At 37.5% G+C, this 23,270-nt stretch overlaps 1 protein-coding gene across 6 annotated transcripts in view; it reads left to right on the forward strand.

The window, feature by feature from the left end:
• The window catches only part of SMAD2 (SMAD family member 2), a 36,866-nt gene that overhangs the window by 6,107 nt on the left and 7,489 nt on the right, over nucleotides 1-23,270 (forward strand). The window contains exons 2-9 of one of the 6 annotated variants that reach the window (XM_006085116.3): nucleotides 5,457-5,546; nucleotides 6,568-6,761; nucleotides 7,547-7,681; nucleotides 10,616-10,690; nucleotides 17,929-17,982; nucleotides 19,082-19,294; nucleotides 22,076-22,213; nucleotides 22,390-22,534. In XM_006085116.3, coding sequence (XP_006085178.1) covers nucleotides 5,457-5,546; nucleotides 6,568-6,761; nucleotides 7,547-7,681; nucleotides 10,616-10,690; nucleotides 17,929-17,982; nucleotides 19,082-19,294; nucleotides 22,076-22,213; nucleotides 22,390-22,534 — 1,044 coding nt within the window. Of the gene's footprint in view, nucleotides 1-5,456; nucleotides 5,547-6,567; nucleotides 6,762-7,544; nucleotides 7,682-7,907; nucleotides 7,954-10,615; nucleotides 10,691-17,928; nucleotides 17,983-19,081; nucleotides 19,295-22,075; nucleotides 22,214-22,389; nucleotides 22,535-23,270 lie in introns of those variants that run through there. The other 5 variants (XM_023750857.1, XM_023750858.1, XM_014452535.2 and 2 more) reach the window with 5 other exon arrangements.

A 23,270-nucleotide genomic window follows, 5' to 3' on the forward strand; every position in this document is an offset into this window, starting at 1 on the left:
CCCCTGTTCAGGCTCAGAGCAAGGCCCGATTGGGGAGTTGGGCGCCGCCCCCGTCATGCACAGAACAGGGCGGATCGGGAGGTTTCGATGCCCACCCCCCTCAGTCACGCTCAGGGTAGGGCCGATTTGGGGGTTGGTGGCACCGCCCCCTGTCACACTCAAGGCAGGGTCGATGGGGAGGTTGCGGCGCACCCCCTGTCACGCACAGAGCAGGGCCGATCAGGGGGTTGGGGCGCTGCCCCTGTCACTCACAGAGCAGGGCCAATCAGGGGGTTGGGGCCCTGCCCCCTGTCACGCACAGAGCAGGGCCAATCAGGGGGTTGGGGCGCTGCCTTCTGTCACTCACAGAGCAGGGCTGATCAGGGGGTTGGGGCGCTGCCCCCTGGTCACTCACAGAGCAGGCCCATCAGAGGGTTGGGGCTCCGTACCCTGTCACACGCAGAGCAGGGTCGATCAGGGGGTTGGGGAGCTCCCCCCTGTCACGCACAGAGCAGGGCCGATCAGGGGGTTGAGGAGCTCCCCCCTGTCACTCACAGAGTAGGGGCCGATAGGGAAGCTGGAGCACCGCCCCCTGTCACACACAGAGCAGGCGAATCAGGGGGTTGGGGCGCTGCACCCTGTCACACTCAGGGCAGGGCCAATGGGGAGTTATGGGCTCTACCCTGTCACACACAGAGCAAGGCCCGTGGAGGGGGGTTGGGGCCGCCCCTCTCTATCACCCACAGAGCAGGGCCGATCAGGGGGTTGGGGCACCGCCACTGTCACACTCAGGGCAGGGCCGATGGAGAGGTTATGGCTCTACCCTGTCACACACAGAGCAGGGCCCGTGGGGTGGGGGTGGGGGGTTGGGGCACCGCACCCCTGTCACACACACAGCAGGGCCGATCAGGGGGTTGGTGTGCCACACCCTGTCAAACACAGAGCTGCAGGGCAATCAGGGGATTGGGGAGCTCCCCCCTATCAGGCACAGAGCAGGGCTGATCGGGGGTTGGGGTGCCTTTCCCGTCACGAACAGAGCAGGGTGGATAGGGAGGTTGTGGCCCCGCCCCCTGTCACACACAGAGCCGCAGGGCGATCAGGGGGTTGGGGAGCTCCCCCCTATCAGGCACAGAGCAGGGCTGATCAGGGGGTTTGGGCGCTGCCCCCTGTCACACTGATCCCGGTGCCGGGAGCCTTGCTGCTCCGCTGATCCCGGTGCCGGGAGGCACATTACCCTTTTACTATATAGAATAGAGGCCTGGTGCATGGGTAGGGGCTGGCTGGTTTGCCCTGAAGGGTGTCCTGAATCAGGGTGGGGTTCCCCACTGGGGTGCCTGGCCAGTCTGGGTGAGGGGCTGAGGGCTGTTTTCCGGAAGCGGGTGACTGAAGCTCCCAACCGCTCCTTTTTTTCTTTTTTTTTCTTTTTTTTATTCTGGGCCAGCTTTAGCTCTGAGGCCTCTCTGCTGAAAGCATCGATACAATGTTGCGGTCTGGCTGGCTGAATCCCGGCTGAATGAAAGCCGGTTTCTGGGGTTTTGTTTAGCTTCTTATTTGCAACATAGTACATAGTTGCTTAGAGTTGCAGCTGAGAGGCCGGCAAGTGAGGCGGGGAACGTTGGAGTTCGCCGTCACTGGAGCAAGCAAGCCTCCCTGCTCGCTTCAGTGCATGGCTGCCAGCCGCCATCTTGGCTGACAGTTAATTTGCATAAGGATATGCTGATTAGCCAATGGGAAGGGTAGCGGTCGTACGCTAATTACCATGTTTCTCTTTTATTAGTGTAGATGACTAGAGACTCGGTGCACAAAATTCGTGCACTCAGGGGGTTCCCTCAGCCCGGCCTGCACCCTCTCACAGTTTGGGACCCCTTGGGGATGTCTGACTGACCGCTTAGACCCAATTTAGCTCCCACAGGGAGTGGGCCTAAGCTGACAGTTGGACATCCTTAGCACTGCCGCAGAGGCAGGAGAAGCTCCTGCCACTGCCACTGCGCTCACCAGCCGTGAGCCTGGCTCAGGGCTTCTGGCTGAGCAGTGCTCCCCCTGTGGGAGTGCACTGACCACCAGGGGGAAGCTCCTGTTTTGTGTGTCTGCCCCCTGGTGGTCAGTGCACATCATAGCACCAGCCGTTCCCCCGTTCTGTCAATTTGCATATTAGCCTTTTATTATATAGGATGATAACTGCAGGACTTTGCATGAGACTCTAACGTGGACATACTTGTAAACTGTTACAGCTATTATTATTTTAAATATTTTTTTCTGGTCTGTTCTTGCTTCCCCTCTTTCTGGGACTGCAAGTTACTGAGACTGTTTATTTTTTTATACAGTCTTTTTAATTTGTTTTTTCCTAGTTAGATAATTTCTATTGATCCATCTTTAAAGTCACTGTCTCTTCTTCCAACAGTCAGGGTAATTCTTTATTTCTGATTTTGTAATTTTCAGTTCTGGAATTCCCATTTGGTTCATTTTATAGATCCTATTACTAAGCTGAGATTCCCATCTCTTCATTAAGTCCTTGAACATATTCATAATAGTTACTGTAAAACCTTGTCTGATAGTTCATGGTGGGGGTCTGTTTCTGCTGGCTCTTTTCTCTTTTGACTAAGTGGTAACATTTTCTTATTTCTTCACATGTTTAGTAATTTGTGGTTTTATAGTGGATTTGGGGGACAGAACATTGTAGAGACTCTAAATTCTGTTATCTTCCTCTGAAGAGTGTTGATAGTTTTGGGTGGCCTCACTGTCCAGATTGTTTGCCTCTGATGTAAGTAACAGTTTAAATCTCAGCTGAGTTCTTTCGGACTTCCAAGTGCTGGTTCTCAGCAGTCTCCCACCTTCTCTCCTGCATGTGTAATTTAGGGGTCAACAAGGATTTGGGCAGAGTTCACACATATATTGATGTTTTTCCCCCTGTTGCTCCTTCCTTACAGGATTTTCCTGTTCTTTTTCCAGCCCCCTTCCAATTCCCTTGTCTGATTCTGCTGGTCAGTAAAACGCAGTTTTCTGCTTAAGGTCTAATTACCCTGCCTAGCTTAGACCGTGGGTGCCACTGGTTGTACAAAGCCACAAACGCAGTTCTCATCCAATACGTTTTCTCTCTTACAAAGGTTGATTTCCATTTTTATTTGTTTTTGGTATCAACTATTTTCAGGTAGTTGATTTTATTATATTTTCAAATAGTTGATTTTATTACGTTCAGAGGCTATCCTTTTTATCCAAAGGAAGTTTTGCCTAATAAAGGCTATACTCAAAGGCAGAACTTCTTTTCTGTTTTACTTGTGTATTCTTTTGCTAATTGCATAATGCTTTCATTGTTGAGGATTTAATGCGTTTCAGAATTTGGTAGGGCCAGTCTCTACTCTTCTTTGTCAGAGTTTTCCTGATCATTCTTGTTTATTTTGGTATGTTATTTTTGGAATAATTTTGTCTGGGTTAAAAACTTATTAACATTTAATTTAGATTGCATTGATTATATAAATTGGGCAGAATTGATGTCACTATGGTGTTGTCTTTGTAGGAAGATGTATTTTTCTTTGTTCAGTTTACTTTTGTGTTCTTTGATAATTAAAATGTTACTTTTGTAGTTTTGACACATTTATAGTTACATTATTCCTAGATGCTTTGTATATTTTATTATAAATTAATTCGTTTTAAAAATATTTTTTCCTATATAACCAAGCAAAAATTTTACTAACTAGAAGTAAATTTATTTTCAAATAAACTTCCCAATTTTGTGAGAGAGATATAAAAGTGGATAGAATTGAGGCTTAATACCCTATGATGGCAATTGGAAAGTATCAGAGTTAAAGTTGGGATTTAGGTCTGTTTGCCTCTAAACTGATTGCATGTTTTTAACAAAGCTTGAATAAAGCACAACTTTAGTTCTTCATGCCCTTTTAGATTCTGGTTCTTGTGTCAGTGCCAGAGTTATTGGAGTGAAATGTTCAGCCTGGTCTTCATAAGAGCAGAATAGCCCTTTGGTCTGATCTTTTGTTAATTACCTTTCTTGAATTATTGTCCAAGAAAGAAGAGTAAGTTGTATCCTGTTCCTTCTGAGGTTTAAATTTAGATTCATAAGACTCTACACTTTAGTTGCTTTTATTGTAATTTAAACTACATGGTGCTATATTGTTCCAATAGCTATTTGACAACTATCTTAAATAAAAGAACCATTTATTTTATGGTTTTTTAGTCAGTATACATTTAGGGGTCGGGGGAAGAAAAGTTCTAAATTATCTTCCAGCTTTTGGGCTTTTTCTGTCTTGCAGCTTGGGAAATGAAAGATAGATGTCTGCAGCCTAAGAACCCAGAGAATCTTTAAAATATCTCAAGGTGCTGGAGAGTGTCCAAAAATACATTTTCTTAAACTGTCTAGAATTACAGTTACTGTAGCCCCAAAGCATGGCATGAGATGTTTCTGCATCCCAGTGGTTATGCAAGAGGCCCAGCACCCCACGTGATGGATGTGTGCTGCCCAGCTACAGGAAGACAGCACTTTTCACTATTGCCTTTGAAGTGTTCATTAGTAGTGTGTACATCTGGAATTTAATTACCTTTTTTGACTCTAATTTTTTGAAGTAAAACTTAGGACCTGAGACACTTTGGTGGTCAAGAGTTCATTCTAGACAGCTTTTAAGCTCCTCTTCTTCCCTTCTCCCCTGGATGAGAAGTTACTGTGAAATGCAATAGTAACAGGGGAAACAGGGAAAATTATCTCTAGACTGCCCAGGTTCTGAAAAGGAATGTGGGAGAAAAATGTTGAGCTCTTTTTGCTCTGTGGCTTTCGGGTATACTGATTAAAAAACAACAACAAAAAACTAGATACAACAAATTTTTCATATTCATACTATCTTTTAAGAATTTGGTGCTTTCACATATCTTTAGTCCTTATAGAAATTTCTTAAAACTTTTAAGATGGTATGCTACATTAGAATGATTTCACAATCTACTTCCTTGTCCTTTGTTGTGATAAAAGACCAATAATTTCTGTAAAACTGAATATATAAGTATTTCAAATAACTTGAACATCTTAACTGTAGATATATGTCTGTTTTAATTGGAATTTTTCCTGTATTTAAAATATGAGTTGACATTTGTGTTTAGATAAGTTTTTTTAAAAACTGGATTATAAAATAAAGCACTGTTAGTAAGGCTAATGACATAGGTATTAGATCTTTTGTTGTGAGTAGAGGAAATTGAAAAGGACATTATAGGTATGATTTCATTAAGCTAGAGAGCATTGGTGTTCACATTTTAAAAACATAATCATAACTTATCTGGAGTCACATGTTCCATTTTATTGGCTTCCTTCATATAGAAAATATAGAAATCAGTACTAAATGCCTGTGAAAACATGAAGCAATGTATATTTTCTCAGTGAAGGAAGTATTCTGTACATTTTTCATGTTTTACATCATGGTATTTTGAATAACCATGCTTCCATGTTCACATCAATTTTTTGTTTTTCAATTTATGCACAGCACTTGCTCTGAAATTTGGGGACTGAGTACACCAAATACGATAGATCAGTGGGATACAACAGGCCTTTACAGCTTCTCTGAACAAACCAGGTGAATATTCTGCCCTCTGTCAAATCCTAGCAATCTTGTGGGCGGGGGGTATTTGGAAGACCTATAGTGGGGTTGCTTAATATAATTTTGCCTAGGATGTTACCTTAATGTAAAATAAGGCATAGCATTTAAAATACCTGCTTGCCGATATTAAAAGTATTATTAAATGTTTCAGCTGAAGTTTTGATCAATGAAATTCTAATTTTGAATCTTTAAATTATTGAATCCCCTAAAGAATAGAAACTCTGATAACTATATTCTCATTTCAGTTTGAGATCTGTTGTTGGCCTAATTTTTAAATAGATACATAACCAGGTTTGCTACATTTCTTGTATACTAATCTCATCTGTATACTAATAAATACATAGTTGATTACTGAACACAACACAAGGCTAACTTGTTTTTTTATCTTTTTTTAATCACCTCATTCTCTTTTTAAACATATTGGTATTTGTCCATTTCATCTCATCATACTCATCACCATCTGCATTTATGTGTGAGCTATAGAAATAATACCTCCCCGTACTCAATACAATCACAATTGGGTAATGAGTTACATTAGTTTGAGTAAGTTTTATATCATTGTTGGTATTGACCATTCTTCACAGTAGTTCCTTTTTTGATAATTCAGTCACCTACAGAATTAATGCCCCTAAAAGAATCCCTAAATAACAGTTTGATTTATTAAAGATAAAAGTTGACTAAGTTTTTCAAGTGTAACTATATAATACACTTAAAAATCTAGTTTTCCCAAATGGTTATCCACTCACTGACACTGAAGTCATTTGTGTAACATGTTTTAAGAAACATCTGCTAGAGCTGCTGCTTTCTTTTATATCAGATCCATAAAATACCTTAAATTCAGTATATTATTCAGTACATTTTTCTTCCTTGTATTCACTAAAACTAACTGAATGTCTGTCATTTTTTTCTTTATGCTTTTATTGTACTAATTTAGTCCATTTGACTATTTCTGTTTTTTTAAAGCTCCCACCTTTCTTTTCCCCTTGCTTCCCAATAGGTCTCTTGATGGTCGTCTTCAGGTATCTCATCGGAAAGGACTGCCACACGTTATATATTGCCGATTATGGCGCTGGCCTGATCTTCATAGTCATCATGAACTCAAAGCAATTGAAAACTGCGAATATGCTTTTAATCTTAAAAAGGATGAAGTATGTGTAAACCCTTACCACTACCAGAGAGTTGAGACACCAGGTAGGAAAAGTAGATTTTTTTTAAAAAATTAAATGCTTGAACTTAAGTATATAAGGTGTTCATTATCTCTAGTTGACCCAGGAAAATTTTGGTGTAAGATTCTAATAAATTACCTTAAATTCAGTATATTATTTGGTGGTCATTAAAAATACTTTACAATTAAAAAAAATATTTTATCGAAAATATAACTTAGTGGAAAAGATGGTTTCTTGGAATTGCATCTTAGTTCACATCGAAGTATAGGAAATTCCAGTCTGCTTAGAAATAAGCTGATGAATCTGTTTACCTGTCTGCTGCATTAACTGTTTTCATTTTGCTCTCTGGGGTTTTTTTGGGGGTTTTTTTTTTAAGGAATTTCAATGACGTTATTCCTAGCTAAGCAATTTAGTAAAACTCATAGAAAGACTTACCTTTACTTAGCTGTGAACTTGAAACGTTTTAAGACTATAGCTGTATTTTTAGAAAATTTGATTTTATAAATCTTTTTGCAACCTTTCTAATGGGGATTTTTTAACTTTTCATGGTAATATAATATTACCAGGATCACCTAGTACCGAAAAGTACAAGATAAATTGGGTCTTGGAAATTATTGTGAACTATATGGTAAGTTAAAATCATAATCAGATTTGTCAATTTAATAACTTGTATAATACCAAATAGGTGGACCCTAAATTTTAAAAATTAAGCAGGCTACTTTCTTTTTTTGTGTGTGAAAACTTTTAATAAAGGTCCTGTTCCCTACCCCTTGCTCCTTGCCATTAACTTGGATTGTTTTTACTTTTTAGTTTTGCCTCCTGTGTTAGTACCACGGCACACTGAGATCCTAACAGAACTACCGCCTCTGGATGATTATACCCACTCCATCCCAGAAAACACTAATTTCCCAGCGGGAATTGAGCCACAGAGTAATTACATTCCAGGTATTTTGCTTTCTGAATCTCCTAAAATTGGGATAGATACAAATTTTATTCATAAACTTTCAAGTATTAGTAAGCTGTGGTTTGACTTTTTAAAAAATTCTTTTGGATTTTAAATAGAAAAATATGATCTATTGGGTGATTATTTTTTGTGAAATGTATAAACCTAGTACATTAAACATTTTTGTCTGGAGAAAAGTTTTACTTTATATTTCATTTTCTTTTGCAGTGGCTTTAATCAAAGTACTCTGAGAAGCAGAAAAGAAAAGATCTTAGTAAGTTTATCTTAGTTGTTGAAGCTAAGAGAGATATAGAATGTAAGCAAAATAAATGATACAGGAAAAAACTATTCCTGAAACAAATGTAATTAAAAATTGACCAAATAATTACTTTCATAGATAATGTTTAAGAGAGGTGTAACATTTCTGTGGGAGATGAAGTATTTTAGTTCTTTTTAATCTGGGCCTCAGTAACTTCTGCCTTAATTATTGTATTATGGGATCTAACAACATATTCCATGATACGGTAGCTGCCTACCCTTAAATTTTCACAATTTTTTAGGAGAACTACTAATGTTTTCTTACTTTTCTGCCCCTCCCCTTTTTAGCAGAAACTAAAGGTATACTAGGATGAAGATTAAGCTATACATTGGATTTTTTGGTGTTAATTTTTTTCTTTTTGCAATATTCCTCTATCCCACTCTTATTTTTTTATACAACTGAAAATATGTAAGGAACTTAGATTTTCAAGCACATAAAACATTTCTTTAATGTGTTTCATCATGAAGATAATGCCTGTTCATTGAAGACAATTTTTAAGACATAAGGATTTTTCCAAATAGTTAATTTTAAAGTTAGAAAGTATCTTCTGATTGTTTAAATGTGCATTTCTTTAATTACTATTTTATTACAAAATAGGAATTTAAGACTGCTCTTTGGGTTGCTAGGAAACAAACTTTTTAAGTTAGGAAGTAGTGATGAGTGGAATGCAGTATGAGGGCTAGGATGATGGGGAAAATAGGACTAAAACAGGACATTTCCTAGAGAGAATTTGCTGAAACTAGAGTTGTGTGTGTGGCATGAGGAGAGGGAGAGCCATTTTAAGTCTTTGAAGTGGGACTTAGCAATATTAGGAAACTGAGGTACCAGTAAGCATACACTCTTACAAGACCATGTACCCAATAATTATTTGGAAGGATGTTAATCAAAATGCTTAGTGGCTTTCATTTGTGGAGATGTTTGGACTTGTGTTTTCTTTATTTGTTTAGATTTGGGTATTTTACAAAGAAGGAAATAAAAAATGAAATGTACCTATTTGTGTTTTTTTGGACAGTGGGGTTTACCCAGCTCTGACTGATAGTAAAACCTAAGGTTTCGCTTTTTATTCCATTTCTAAAGAAAATTTAATATTTTCTCCAAAATGCTAATGACTTTATTATTATTTTACAGATAAAAATGGTGAAGAATAAACTAGGATAAAGTATTTAAAAGTATTTCTACTTAAAATTTGAGACATAGGCAGTTAGACTAGCAAAGCTTAACTCTGTTTAATTTTATCACCTTTAACCTTTGAAATAGTGCATAATGGTTATATATTACTCTTTCATATTCTTCGTTGTTTGAACATATGAAGGTATTCTTAGAATTTCAGTATTAAAAATTTTGGGGTATTGACACTTAAGAGTTTGATATTAAGGAGTTAAAATTTGTAGTTAGCTTATTGGAGGGAGATTGAAAAGGTTAATGAAGAGCCCTAGGCGGTTTAGCTTAGTGGATAGAGTGTCGGCCTGTGGACTGAAGGGTTCCAGGTTCGATTCCGGTCAAGGGCACATACCCAGGTTATGGGCTCGATCCCCAGGAGGGGGTGTGCAGATGGCAGCCAATCAGTGATTCTCTCTCATCATTGATGTTTCTATCTCTCCCTCTCCCTCTCTGAAATCAATACAAATATTTAAAAAAAAAAAAAAAAGATTAATGAAGGAAACCATTAACCCTCTTCTCTCTCCTCCTTGTGTAATTACAGAATTCTTTTAAAGTATGTGTCTGCATTATTTGAATTGCTTAAAACTTCCAGCAATGTATATATTAAACTGTTGATAATCATTTAAACTTATTTTTCATTCGAAATTGTAATTGTTAAAATTGTATAAATGTTTTTATTTTACATGAAGCTTATTCAGGTATTCATATGCCTCCTGAATAAACATATTGGAAATGGCACACTGGAATCTTATTTATTTTCAGGGAGTATTTTGCCTCCGTTTTGTGCAGTAATCTGTATTTGAATTTAATTTTCTGCTTTAATATTCAGGAATTACTGCTTAGAAATCTTTGGAAAAATACACTTTTTGGTAGAATTCAAGACCAGTCCTGAAATATATTACCATATTTTGCCCTATAAAACTTAGTGGAAGATGTAAGCCTGTATTATTCTATAATCTGAAATTGTGTGTGTGTGTGTGTGTGTGTGTGTGTGTGTGTGTGTGGGTGGTGAGGCTGAGGGGCAAGGGGGGGATTCCTTTAGTCATCTAAATACTCATCCATGGTGGCCATTAGTTTTTAAAAAAAAGCAAAACACATTGTAGGTACTAATGTCTTTGAAATATACTGATCCAGAACTGAGGTATCTTTGAAGTTATATTTTTGGCTCTTGCCCCAGAAAATATACATAAGAGAATGAGCCAGATATGTAAATAATAGTTAAGAAAATATGCCCAAAAAGCTCAATTGTATTTCAAGTAGGCTTTAAGGTTTTGCCTACAAGGTTTGGACCAGAGCCTGAATTCTAAGTTCTTAGTATCCAATACTGCTTTTTATAATGATGTTATATAACATTTATGTTTGTTAATCAGAGCATTTCGTTGGGTTATCTTTGGTAGCTGGGAGAAAAGGTGAGATTAAATTGTAACTGTACTTGATTTGTTCTAAATTTCTGTAGAAACACCACCTCCTGGATATATCAGTGAAGATGGAGAAACAAGTGATCAACAGTTGAACCAAAGTATGGATACAGGTAAAAAAAAAAATCTTTCAAAATACCTTAGCAATTAGATAACCAGTTTTGCCTCATTTGAAACTCACATGAGTTATTCATAACTCTTAAATTTAGAGAAGTTGGGACACATCAAAAAAAACTTTTATCTTGAATTAATTATATTTGAGCCATCAAAGGGCCCTGTTGTCCATGAAAAATTAACATATGCTGCTCAGCAGAATAATTGGTAAAATTTTTTCTTGTTAGAGTAAAAATTTGAGAACACTCGGTTATTTCTCTTTGTAAATATTCTGTGATTCTGTTGAAAGTTTTAGTTATCCTGTGATTAAATATATCTGTGATGAAAGCTCATAATTAGCCCAATAACAGATTTTCAGAGGAAATTGGAAGTAAGGGATGTGACTCATCTTTCAGTGCTCTTTTAACATAAGAGTGAGTTCTGAATTATAGTAGACTGTTTACAAAAGTATCTTGTACCTCACCTAATGAAATTACTTTCTAATTAATTTAGCTATCGATTCCAAACACAATGGAGAATACGTTTCAATATATAATAAATATTATACACCTCAAAGCTTTAAAACAGCTGTTATGTAATAATGTATAATCCACCAGAACTAATAGGTTGCTAGTGAAACAGATGTCATTGTAATTGTCTGTTTTGATCCATTTCAACCTGTCAGTATCTTAAGGATTGGACACCTTAAAATTACAACCTGACAAATTTCTACAGTTTATAGTAAAGCATTCTGCAGTATGATCATCTAAGTTATTCTTAAATGAATTAACATTGGCAGTGGGGGGAAGTTGGGGTGGGCAGGCTTTTACAATAATTCTATTGTTTAAATCCTTCCATTATTTAGACTTCCAGGTAAGGAAGCTTCTACTCTAATCATACTTACAGGTGTTCAGAGTAGTAGATAACCAAGAAAGATAGATAATCTAATGATTATTGGAAATGCAAATGTCTTTCTGCAAATGATATTTGGCTTTCCAAATGTATCTTTCTAACCACCTGTATATCGAAGAATTGTATTCCTGAATCAACCATGTTCCTGTTTGCCCCATGATGGTCAACTGCTACTCTACATTCAAAAGTGAATGCCATCAGGGAAACACAAATGAAAGCCAGTGGCATACCACTTCACACCTACTGGAATCTATATATATATATATAAAAGGCTAAGTGACCTACCGACCGGCCGGTAGCTATGATGTGCACTGACCAGTAGGGAGCAGACACTCAATGCAGGAACATCTCAACATAGGGGTGATGCACCTTGAACCAGAGAGGAGGGAGCCCATTTCCAGGGTGCGTCACCTGAGAACCACCCTCTCGCCATCTGGGACCCCTCAGGGGATGTTGCAGAGGTGGTTTTGGCCCAATCCTTGCAGGCCAGGCCAAGGGACCCCACCTGTGCACTAATCTATGCACTGGGCCTCTAGTGGTCATAATAAAAAGAGAAGGATGATAACAAGTGTTGATGGGGATATGGAGAAGTTGGAGTCTTCATATGGTTCTGGTGGAAGTATAAAATAGTTCAGTTGCTTTGGAAAAATTTGCTGTTCCTCAAAAATTAAATTATAGAATAACAATATAACCTAGCAAGCTCACTCCTAGATATGTACCCAAGAAAATTGAAAAGTAATTTTGTACACACCCATGGTAAACTTGTATCCCAAGTGTTCATGTAAAAGTGGAAGCAACCCAATTTTCCATCAAATAATGAATGGATAAATTAAGTCCATACATTGGACTATTGTTCAACCATATAAAGGAATGAAGTACTGATCCATGGTACAACATGGAAGAACCTTGAAAGCATTAAGTGAAAGAACCCAGACACAAAAGACCACAAGGATTCCAATTGGTGTACAAATGCCTATTTTATAATATAGCTGAAATGTGTGTGGCAAGAACAATAAGATGAATATACACTAGTCCTTCCATATCTGCAGGGAATATGTTACAAGACCCCCTAATGGATGCCTGAAATAGTGGATGATACAGAGCCCTATATATACTACTAGAGGCCCAGTGCACGAAAATTGTGCACTTGAGGGGGTCCCTCAACCCAGCCTGTGCCCTCTTGCAGTCCAGGAGCCCTCAGGGAATGTCTGACTGCCAGCTTAGGCCTGCTCCATGGGAAGCGGGCCTAAGCCGGCAGTCAGACATCCTTAGTGCTGCTGAGGAGGTGGGAGAGGCTCCCACCATAGCCGCTGCACTCGCTGGCCATGAGCCTGGCTTCTGGCTGAGTGGCGCTCCCCCTGTGGGAGTGCACTGACCACCAGGGAGCAGCTCCTGCGTTGAGCATCTGCCCCCTGGTGGTCACTGCGCATCATAGTTACCGATTGTTCCGCCATTTGGTCGATTTGCATATTAGTCTTTTATTATATGGGATGTTTTTTTCCTATACATACATACCTAGGATAAAGTTTAATTTGTAAATTAGGCACAGTAAAAGATTAACGACAATCCTATATAATAAAAGAGAAACATGTAAATTGACCATCCCTCTGCTACGCTCACCAGCCAAACAGGAGTGAGTATGCAAATTAACCCAACAAAGCTGGCGGGTTAATTTGCATACACAGGCGCCGGGCGGAGAGCAGAGAGGGAGAGCTTGTCAGAGTGGGAGGCCATGGGACGGAGACAGAGCAGAAAGGGAAAACCAAGATCATGGGGAGCACCAGGAATTCTGGGAATAGTAGTTTTGGTGGCAGACGGATCTCCTAGACCAGCCGTGGGCAAACTACGGCCCGTGGGCCGGATCCGGCCCGTTTGAAATGAATAAAACTAAAAAAAAAAAAGACCGTACCCTTTTATGTAATGATGTTTACTTTGAATTTATATTAGTTCACACAAACACTCCATCCATGTTTTTGTTCCGGCCCTCCGGTCCAGTTTAAGAACCCATTGTGGCCCTCGAGTCAAAAAGTTTGCCCACCCCTGTCCTAGACACTAGAGCAAAGTGAGCCTGGAGCAAGTTACTGTTGTGATGGGGAATGGAGGGAAAGCAAAGGTGAGAGACATAAGTAAAATCAGAGTGTCTAGGAAAAATTAAAGGGAAGATATCCTAAAACTTCCAGGAAATCTCCACCAGTGAAGCAAAGAAAAAAAAAATGCCTCTATTATTCTGTGAGCAACAAACCAAACTGATTTGGGGTCTCAGACAATTTGCTCATATGATTGCAAAGGCAGACAGAAACTCCCGGATTGGAGAGGGCTCCCCTGAGGGCTTCCAGATTGGAGATGTTGCAGGTCAGGCTGAGAGACCCCCACACGTCTCAGTGCACGAATGTTGTGCACCGGGCCTCTAGTATAAAGTAGAACAATTATAACAATATCCTGTAATAAAAATTATCTGAATGTGGTCTCTCTTCAAAATATCTTACTGTACTCACCTTTTCACTTAAAGGAAGCACTTTATGACTTCTCTTTGGTTGATCAGTATTCTTGTGTTTAGGGCCATTTTTAAGTAATCGTTACTTAAACACCAGCACTGCAATTCCACAACAGTCCATTTGATAACCTAGGCAGCTACTAAGTGACTAATGGGTGGGTAGCGTCTATAGTGTGAATATGCTGGGCAGAGGGATGCTTCATATCTACAGGTAACTGAAACCACGGAAAGTGAAACCGTGAATTAGGGAACTACCGCACATATTTCTGCTCTTCATTCCTTTGCGTAGACGTTTGTCTAGTTGTGTTAGTACCATTTGTTGGAGACTTTATTTTTCTGTTGATTTACCTTGGATTCTTTGGTGAAAATCAAGTGATAATGTGTGTGTGGGTCTAACTTATGGTCTGCTGTTAAACCAAAATAGTGAATTCATTTTAGATCATCTTATTTTTCAGTTTCACAATTTTCATTTAAACTTTTTTGTTGTTGTTATTAATCCTCACCTGAGAATATTTTCTCCATGGATTTTCAGAAAGTGGGAGGGAAGGATAGAGACAGAGAGAGAAACATTGATACGAGAGAGACACATTGATTGGTTGTCTCCCACATGAGCTCCAACCAGGGCCAGAATGGAGCCCTCGACTCTTCAGTCTGTAGGCCAACGCTCTATCCAGTGAGCCAAACTGGCTAGGGATTCATTTAAACTCTTAATCTGATAATTTCAGTATCTGATTTATATATAGGTCTGCTTCTGGATCATTTTTTTTCTACTTTGCATTCTCATTTTTTTTGATTGGATGGTGGGTATTGTGAATAAGATAATACTAGAGAGTAACATAGAACTGGCATACAATGATACATGCACAAGCATTTCTGTAGATGTTTTAGCTAAAAGTAACAGAAACTGATGATTCAAACCAATGAAATAGGATATTTTTTTATTTCTCATAATAGGAAATTCCAGACCTTAGTAACAGTATGTATATATGAATAACTAGTAGGTTAATTGTCAGTTAACCTGTTTGTAAAAATGTTTCAAACAACTTTGGTTAGTTAATAAATTGTTACCTTAATTGAACTTTTAAAAACTTTATATATATGTATATATCTATATATGTATGATTATAATGAACCTTTCTTTTTGTAATTCCTAAATTCTTTATATCACATCTGAGTGAACTCCTATTAGTCTAAATTAATGAACTGTAACTACTGGTCATTTCTGATAAGTATTTAAAAAGTTAAAAATTGGGCAGTTTCCTCCATGTCTAATAGTGGCTTTGTTTATTTTATAACAGCTTCAGGAAACAGCAGTGAGTTTTATTTTATTGTTCTAAATATATTTTGACCTTTCTTAGTTGTACCTGCTGGGACTTGCCAACAGATTTTTCAAAACGAGGAACAAAAAAAGAACCTGAGAACTTAATTTTGTCATGGAAGACTGTTCTCTTCTAATTCTAAAAATTAATTATCATCTGTTCTCTTTTTTATTCATCTGTTTTTTTGTTGTTGTTGTTTGTTTTTTATTGGGGTTACCATTTTACTTGTGCTGCCCGGTATTTTGTGTCATGGTTATAATAGTGTGGGGAGGAGAGGTACACAAGGAGGTCTGACCTGTCTTATTCTACATTTATGCCATTGCTATATATGTGAAGCTTGGGAGCTGTTGGTCATGTTTTTTTTACATAACTTTTCCAATAGGTATAGAAAATGATGATCAGAAAACAAAATTTATAATCCTATATAATAAAAGCCTAATATGCTAAGTGTCCGGTCAGCCGTTCAACCAATCAGAGCATAATATGCTAAGGCCGCTCAACCACTCGCTATGATGTGCACTGACCACCAGGGGGTAGACACTCTGAACTGTAGGTTAGCTTGCTGCTGGGGTCTGGCCTATCGGGACTGAGTGAGACGGGCCGGACATGCCCTGGAGCCCTCCCACAGTCCCTCCCCAGCTGGCCAACCTCCCGTGTCCCTCCCTGGCCCTGATGGTGCACCAGTGGGGTCCCTCAGCCTGGCCTGTGCCCTCTCACAATCCAGGACCCTTCGGGGGATGTCGGAGAGCCAGTTTCGGCCCAATCCTGCAGGCCAGGCCGAGGGACCCCAATAGTGCACAAATTTCATGCACCGGGCCTCTAGTTATATATAACTATTGAACAAATTTACAACAAATGTATTTAAATTAGTTGTGTGGTATTGAGTGGTTTTGTTTTGGGGTTTTTTTTTGGTTTTTTGCTTTTTTTCTTCTGTGTCTGCAGTTCTACCTTCTTTTTCTTATTTTGTATATCTGTGCCCTCTCCCCATATGTTCTTGATTAGAGTAAGCTTGCTTACCTAGAACTGGAAGACATGAGTAATTTTCTAAGAAAATATAACCTACCAAACTGACTCCAAAAAATAGAGCTATCAACTATCATAGAAGAAATAGAGAAATGTCTTAGAATAAACCCTAGAAAATGTTTAACTGCAAACAATCTGACACAGAATCTCTATCAAACTACTAAGGAATGTGTTATTAAAATGCTCTTTAAACTGTTACAGAACATAAGAAAGGCGTACAGCTTCTAGATTATAATTATGAAGTAGCATAATATTGCACTTGCAATGTAAATCTGCAGACCAGTATTGCTTGGAAGTATTGATCTAAAAATCCTAAATAAGCAATGTTATCTCTCTCATTATCAAAGCCAGCATTATACTTAATGGGAAAATACTAGAAGTATTCTCTTAAAGTTAAGAGTAAAACAAGAATATCCATTGTTACCACTGTTTTACCAAAGTGTGATACATCTCAAAATGCTTGATAAGTTATATCACATAAGGTTTTTTTAATACTGCTTAATCAGAATTAGGATGAAGAGTCATAAAACAATCAAATATTTGCAACTCATAGCATGGAAGGGCTAACTAAGATGCCTAATACATAAAGAGCCTTCTATAGGTCAGTAAGAAAAGTGATTAGAACCACAATAGAGAAAAGAACAAAGGAAAAGAACAGACCATTCACAAAAAGGAAATACAATATAAATAAGTATAAAGCTACTCAATGTCATTTATAAGAGAAACACAGATTAAAACTATACTTTTTAAGACCATGTTCTTATCTATTAACAATAACATGAGCGTCCCCTCACCATTTGTTGTTACCGGGAATGCGAACCAGTACAAGCTCTATAGGTGACAATTTTGGCAAAATCTATCAAAATGATAGAACCACAGCCCTTTGACCTGGCAGTTCCTCTTTTAAGAGTCTGTCCTTCAGGTGTAATTGAAAGTATGAAAAATGTGCAAATTAGTCATTGCAATCTTTTAATTTTTTAAAAGCAAAGTTAACTATATTACATTTGTATATAAAGAACAGGGGACACAGAAGAGGATATATTTACTTATTTGATACATAGATTATTTTTGGAAAAATACACTGGATGCCTTTGGGAAGGGGAACTCTGTGACTAGAAGCTAGGACTGTTTTACGCCTTTTTTACCTTTTATATATTGAAGTCTCCAAAATTACACTAACATGAAGCAGCTGTATATCTTTTTAAATTTATATTTATTGATTTTTAGAGAGAGAAAGAAACATTGATTTGTCGTTCCACTTATTTATGAATTAATTGGTTGATTCCTGTATGTACACTGACCAGGGATCGAACCCATAACCTTAGCCTATCAGGGCAATACTTTAACCAGCTGAGCTACCCTACCAGAACCAAGCAGCTGTATATTTATAATGCTTGGGATGTAAATTATTTATTATTTGTGATGCTTAATTATAATCTATTTTATTATTTGGTCAGAAGTTCTGGAAATACTTTCATATCTGTTTTTAAATTAACTTCTTTTATTTCAGGATCCCCAGCAGAACTATCTCCTACTACTCTTTCCCCTGTTAATCATAGTTTGGGTAAGTTGCAAATATTTTCCCTCCACTGTTTTATACTGTATTATTAAAATGTCCTCTTTGGTCATTATTCTATATATGAGAACGGGAGCCCATAAATAACCGAGTAATTATTCAAGTTAGTGCTTTTTAAAAATGATACTGGTAATGTGCCTCAATATTACTAAACCGCTTTTCTACTGGCACATATAAGAAATTATAATCTGTTTATTCATGGAAACCATATTCTTTAGTCACAGTAAATTTTATGACATTACGACTAGATATTTGTGGGTATGTTATTTTATGATATATATTATAATAGCAATTATTAATATAAGAGGTAAATATGTGTACACATACCACAAATATGTGGTTTGGGGGCTGTATGAGAGCTAGTGTGTGCACGTGTGTGTACGTGTGTGTGTATAAGTATTCTGTAGTTTATTTTTTGACTATTTTATCTTGCTATTTCACAATTTCTCTTCATTTGACACATTTGGAATTTATTCTATAAAAATGGTCATTTTTTAAATGATATTCCTTGTGATGGTTTATAATCAAAATTATAGAACTTAAATACATGTGAGCCTAGTTTTCCCATGCAATATATAGATTCTTTTGAATCCATGTTCTGTTTCTACTTGCACATTCTTTGTATTTATTTACTTTTGTGTGTGTGTGTGTGTGTGTGTGTGTGTGTGTGTAAGGGGGTGCTTTATATTTTTGTAATTAGGGTAACCCCTGAAGATCTGATATTAAAATAGACAAATGTCAAAAGTATGTCATTTTGTATCCTATTATTGTGACATTTTTCCTTCTTGTGGCCATAGACTATATTAATTCTTGCTCCAGCTTTATTCCACTTAATTCTACCAAAAATTAGCTTTATTAAGTTTGAAGACTGGATGACTTAATGAGATGGGGGAAATTGAAAAATTGAAAATCTGATATGATCTACGGAAACTGGAGTTCATGACGTAGAAGTTAGATCTACTTCCTGAGCTTTTGCCAGGATAGGCTGGCATAGAGCATGTAAAGATGATAATACTCAGTCTGTTCTTGGCTTGAATTGTTCACACAACATTTCTTACTCTTATGGGTTTGGTTTCCTCTGCCCTAGACTTGCAGCCAGTTACATACTCAGAACCTGCATTTTGGTGTTCAATAGCCTATTATGAATTAAACCAGAGGGTTGGAGAGACCTTCCATGCATCACAGCCCTCACTTACCGTAGACGGCTTCACAGATCCATCAAATTCAGAGAGATTCTGCTTAGGTTTACTTTCCAACGTCAACCGAAATGCTACAGTAGAAATGACAAGAAGACATATAGGTATGTTTGGTTTTTTTCCCTGTGTGAAAAACCAATGCCATATACTCATAATGTGAGCATTATGTGGTTTACCACATCAAACGATTGTGTGCAGAAAAGCCTGCCTTGTCTCTGTCAGTTTAAGTGCACAGCTTCACTGCTTTTAATAAATCCTGGTGATCCTTCCATCTACAAACTCTATGACTTCTCTTTATTTGGCGTCTTTGATACTGGGAGATCCTTCAATAAATAGGTGTTAAAATAACTTTGCTGAGTCTCTACCAATCATAAAATTGTCATGATCATATTTTTTTAACAAATGATGAATTTTTTTTCAGTTCATTTACATCTCCTAGTTTCTCCCTTCAGTGAGTTCATGTGTTAAATATCACTTTTAATCTGAAGCAAGATATGTAAAACAAGAACTATTATTTCATGAACTTCAAAAAATAATCCACAAAGTATCTCAAAATGTGGTAGTCCGAACAACCTTTCAGCAAGTTCGTGAGGTCAAAACTATTTTCATTAATGGTACTAGGATGCTATTTGCCTTTTCCACTGCCATCTCTCACACAGTGAAGTATTCAGAGGCTAGATGGCATATGAGCTTGCAAGAAATTAAATGTACATTAAAGAGAATCCAACGCTCTTCTGTTAAATTAGTCATTAAAGAGATTTGCAAAAATACATTGGTACTCTGAGAACTAATTTTTTTTTTTACTTTGGAAAGGTTTTTTATTTATTTATAAACCTGCTATTTATGTTAACATGTTGAGGGGTGTTTTTTTTTTATTTTAAGTGAATACATTTTTTAAATCCTAGTTTTAATGTCTAGTATGGTAAGTTTCCATAGATGTAAAACTCTTTGGGGGTCTTCAATATTTCCTTTTTACTGATGTAAAAAAAAAAATGTTTAAACACCACTGATATAACTGAACATAGTTCTTATTACCTTAAAGTAACTTCTTTTAACAATTGTTTTCTTCTGTTTCCATTTGACGAACAGTCACCTCCTATGATAAATGATGCTGATCACTAAAGAGTAAGTGTGATACTGTAGAGCAGCGGTTCTCAACCTGTGGGTCGCGACCCCTTTGGCGGTCGAAGGACCCTTTCACAGGGGTCGCCTAAGACCATCCTGTATATCAGATATTTACATTACGGTTCATAACAGTAGCAACATTACAGTTATGAAGTAGCAATGAAAATATGGTTGGGTCATAACATGAGGGACTGTATTTAAAGGGCCAGAAGGTTGAGAACCACTGCTGTAGAGTATTAGGGATTTAAGAGGTCTCTTATTTGGCTTCATGTGGAATTCCTCAAATCTTGCTTGATTTTTAAAATTTTGCATATCTTGTTAGGGTACCAAGGTGTCTTGTAGGTGAGGAAGGCCTCTGCATATCCACCCTACTTTAAAATATTCTTTTTTTCCTGTGTTTTAATTGGGATTCTGCATAAAAATTTAACAGAAGGTTTTCTGTACCTTATTTCATTTCTGCAAAATTTTAGATTGATATAATTATTGGATTATCTTTTTTTTTTTGACTTCTAGTTTATTAGGTGTTTTTGATCAGAGAATATAGCCTGAAAATATCTTTACTTTTTAGACTTCATGTTTTCCTGATGGTCAAGTAAATGATTATTTTTAAACACATATTCTGTAGTCATAAGAGAACAGGGCACCAGATTTTGTATCTATATATTAAATCTGGCTTGTTGGTTCTTTTATTAGCTTTGTGGGGGAATTTTGTGTGTTTTTTAAATTGTGTAACATACTACCATACACTGACCAGCCTAAAATAACACAAATTTATTATCTCACAGTTTCTGTGGGTCAGAACTCCAGGCATGGCTTAGGAGTCTTCTCAGGGTCTCACTAGGGGAATCAAGGTGTCATCTGAACTGCCTTCTCATCTGGAGCTTGAGGTCCTTGTCCAACCACATGAGTTGCAGAGTTCACTTCCTTGAACTTACAGTACTGAGGTCCTCATTTCCTGCAGACTGTCAGCTAGAGGCTGCTGTCAGCATCTAGAGTCCACCTACATTCCTTGCCAGGTGGACCTGCATTCATAGTCCCCACTGGAAAGTCCCTTGCGTTGACCGTCTCTCACCTTTGAATCACTTTCACCAGGGACAGCCCAATCTCTTTCAAGGGTATCGCCTGATTAAGTCAGGCCCACCAGAAATAAACTCTTGATGACTTTTTTAAAAAAATTTTTTAATTGATTTTAGAGAGAGGAAGAGAGAAACATTGATGTGAGAGAGAAACATTGATTGGTTGCCTCCCATATGTACCCCGACCAGGGACTGAACCAGTGATTTGGTGTGTACAGGACGATGCTCCACCAACTGAGCCACACCAGCCAGGGCTTGATCATTTTTATTACCTTTTTTTCTTAACTTTAGTGGGCTATTTAAAGAAATACTATGTATTATAATGAAGGTCTATTTCTCCAAACATTAGTTAATTCCCTCCAAATTAACTCAATTTCTTTTACTTAATTTTGAAATATATAATTGGTATGAAGTTTTTTATACTACTATCCATATACTTTTCTACATTGTTTAAATAGTTTTGATAAGTATGTATTATTTTTGCAAATCTATAAAATCATTGTTGAGAAATATTTGGGAAAGTATACTGTAGCATGTTTCAAATTAGACTTCAGAAAAGCATAGCTTATGGCAAATGTCATCTAAGTACCTTATATTATTTTAGTATTCCTCCAGGAGACTCTTCCCAAGTCATGCTGAAATAGTAAATGTTATAAAACTAATCCCATATGTATTTTGTTTTAGGAAGAGGAGTGCGCTTATATTACATAGGTGGGGAAGTTTTTGCTGAGTGCCTAAGTGATAGTGCAATCTTTGTGCAGAGCCCCAATTGTAATCAGAGATACGGCTGGCACCCTGCAACAGTGTGTAAAATTCCACCAGGTATGGATACAACAATGTAAATGAACCTATCTTTTCTGGTTGCTGTTAATTTTAGGAATCAGGAGATGATTTTGCATGCTTGTATTCTAATATGTGTAGCCCTTTTAAAGCTATTTTCTTACAACAGTACTCTTTTTATGCAATTTTTTTTTTTTTTTTTACTTTTTCCATCATAGGCTGTAATCTGAAGATCTTCAACAACCAGGAATTTGCTGCTCTTCTGGCTCAGTCTGTGAATCAGGGTTTTGAAGCCGTGTATCAGCTAACTAGAATGTGCACCATAAGAATGAGTTTTGTGAAAGGGTGGGGAGCAGAATACCGGTATGAAATACATATTCAGTTCTTAAATTTCCACATAATTCTTTTTTTACCCCCATTCTTGCACAGTCTGGAGTTCACATGTATTTGTTTTCATTGAGGTTATGGAGTCAGTAGATCTTTATGTGAAATAAAAGAAAGTCGGAGGCCTCTAGATTCAAAATATAGTGAATTTCTGTTGCTGGCATTATAGAAGATAGAATTGAAACATGTATAGACATTCACTGTAACATAATACAGATTGTTAAATACCATAAAAAGGGATATAAAGGAAGGATTATGTCAGTTCATAGAAGGAGGTATGTTTTCACTGGGGCTCAGTGAAGGCTTCTGGTAGAGATGGTCGAGATCATGTACATTCTAAGATGTATAGTATTTTAGTAATCATAGCTATGAGGGCGTGGCAGATGGTGCTTCTGGCAATAAAATAGCAGTTCAATTTGCCTGGAGAATATAGAAAATACAGAAGAAGAAGAAAAAGTCTGGACAAATAAGTTGAGACCACCTGAATATAAAGTTAAGAGTTGGAACTTGATTCAGTAATAGAAGGGGGTACTTGTTAGGTGTCAGGCACTGTGCTTGTTTTAAATGTAGTGTCATGTCTTTCAACATTGCTAAGAATTTCTGTTACTATCTTTTCTTTATGAGGTTGCAGTCTTTGTAAATAAAAAAATGGTTCAGACTAATACTTATTTGGAAATAGACTTAGGAGAGATTTGATCATTTGCCCAAGGACACA

This window comes from Myotis lucifugus, unplaced genomic scaffold (genome assembly GCF_000147115.1).
Source record: "Myotis lucifugus unplaced genomic scaffold, Myoluc2.0 scaffold_16, whole genome shotgun sequence".
Taxonomy (NCBI): domain Eukaryota; kingdom Metazoa; phylum Chordata; class Mammalia; order Chiroptera; family Vespertilionidae; genus Myotis; species Myotis lucifugus.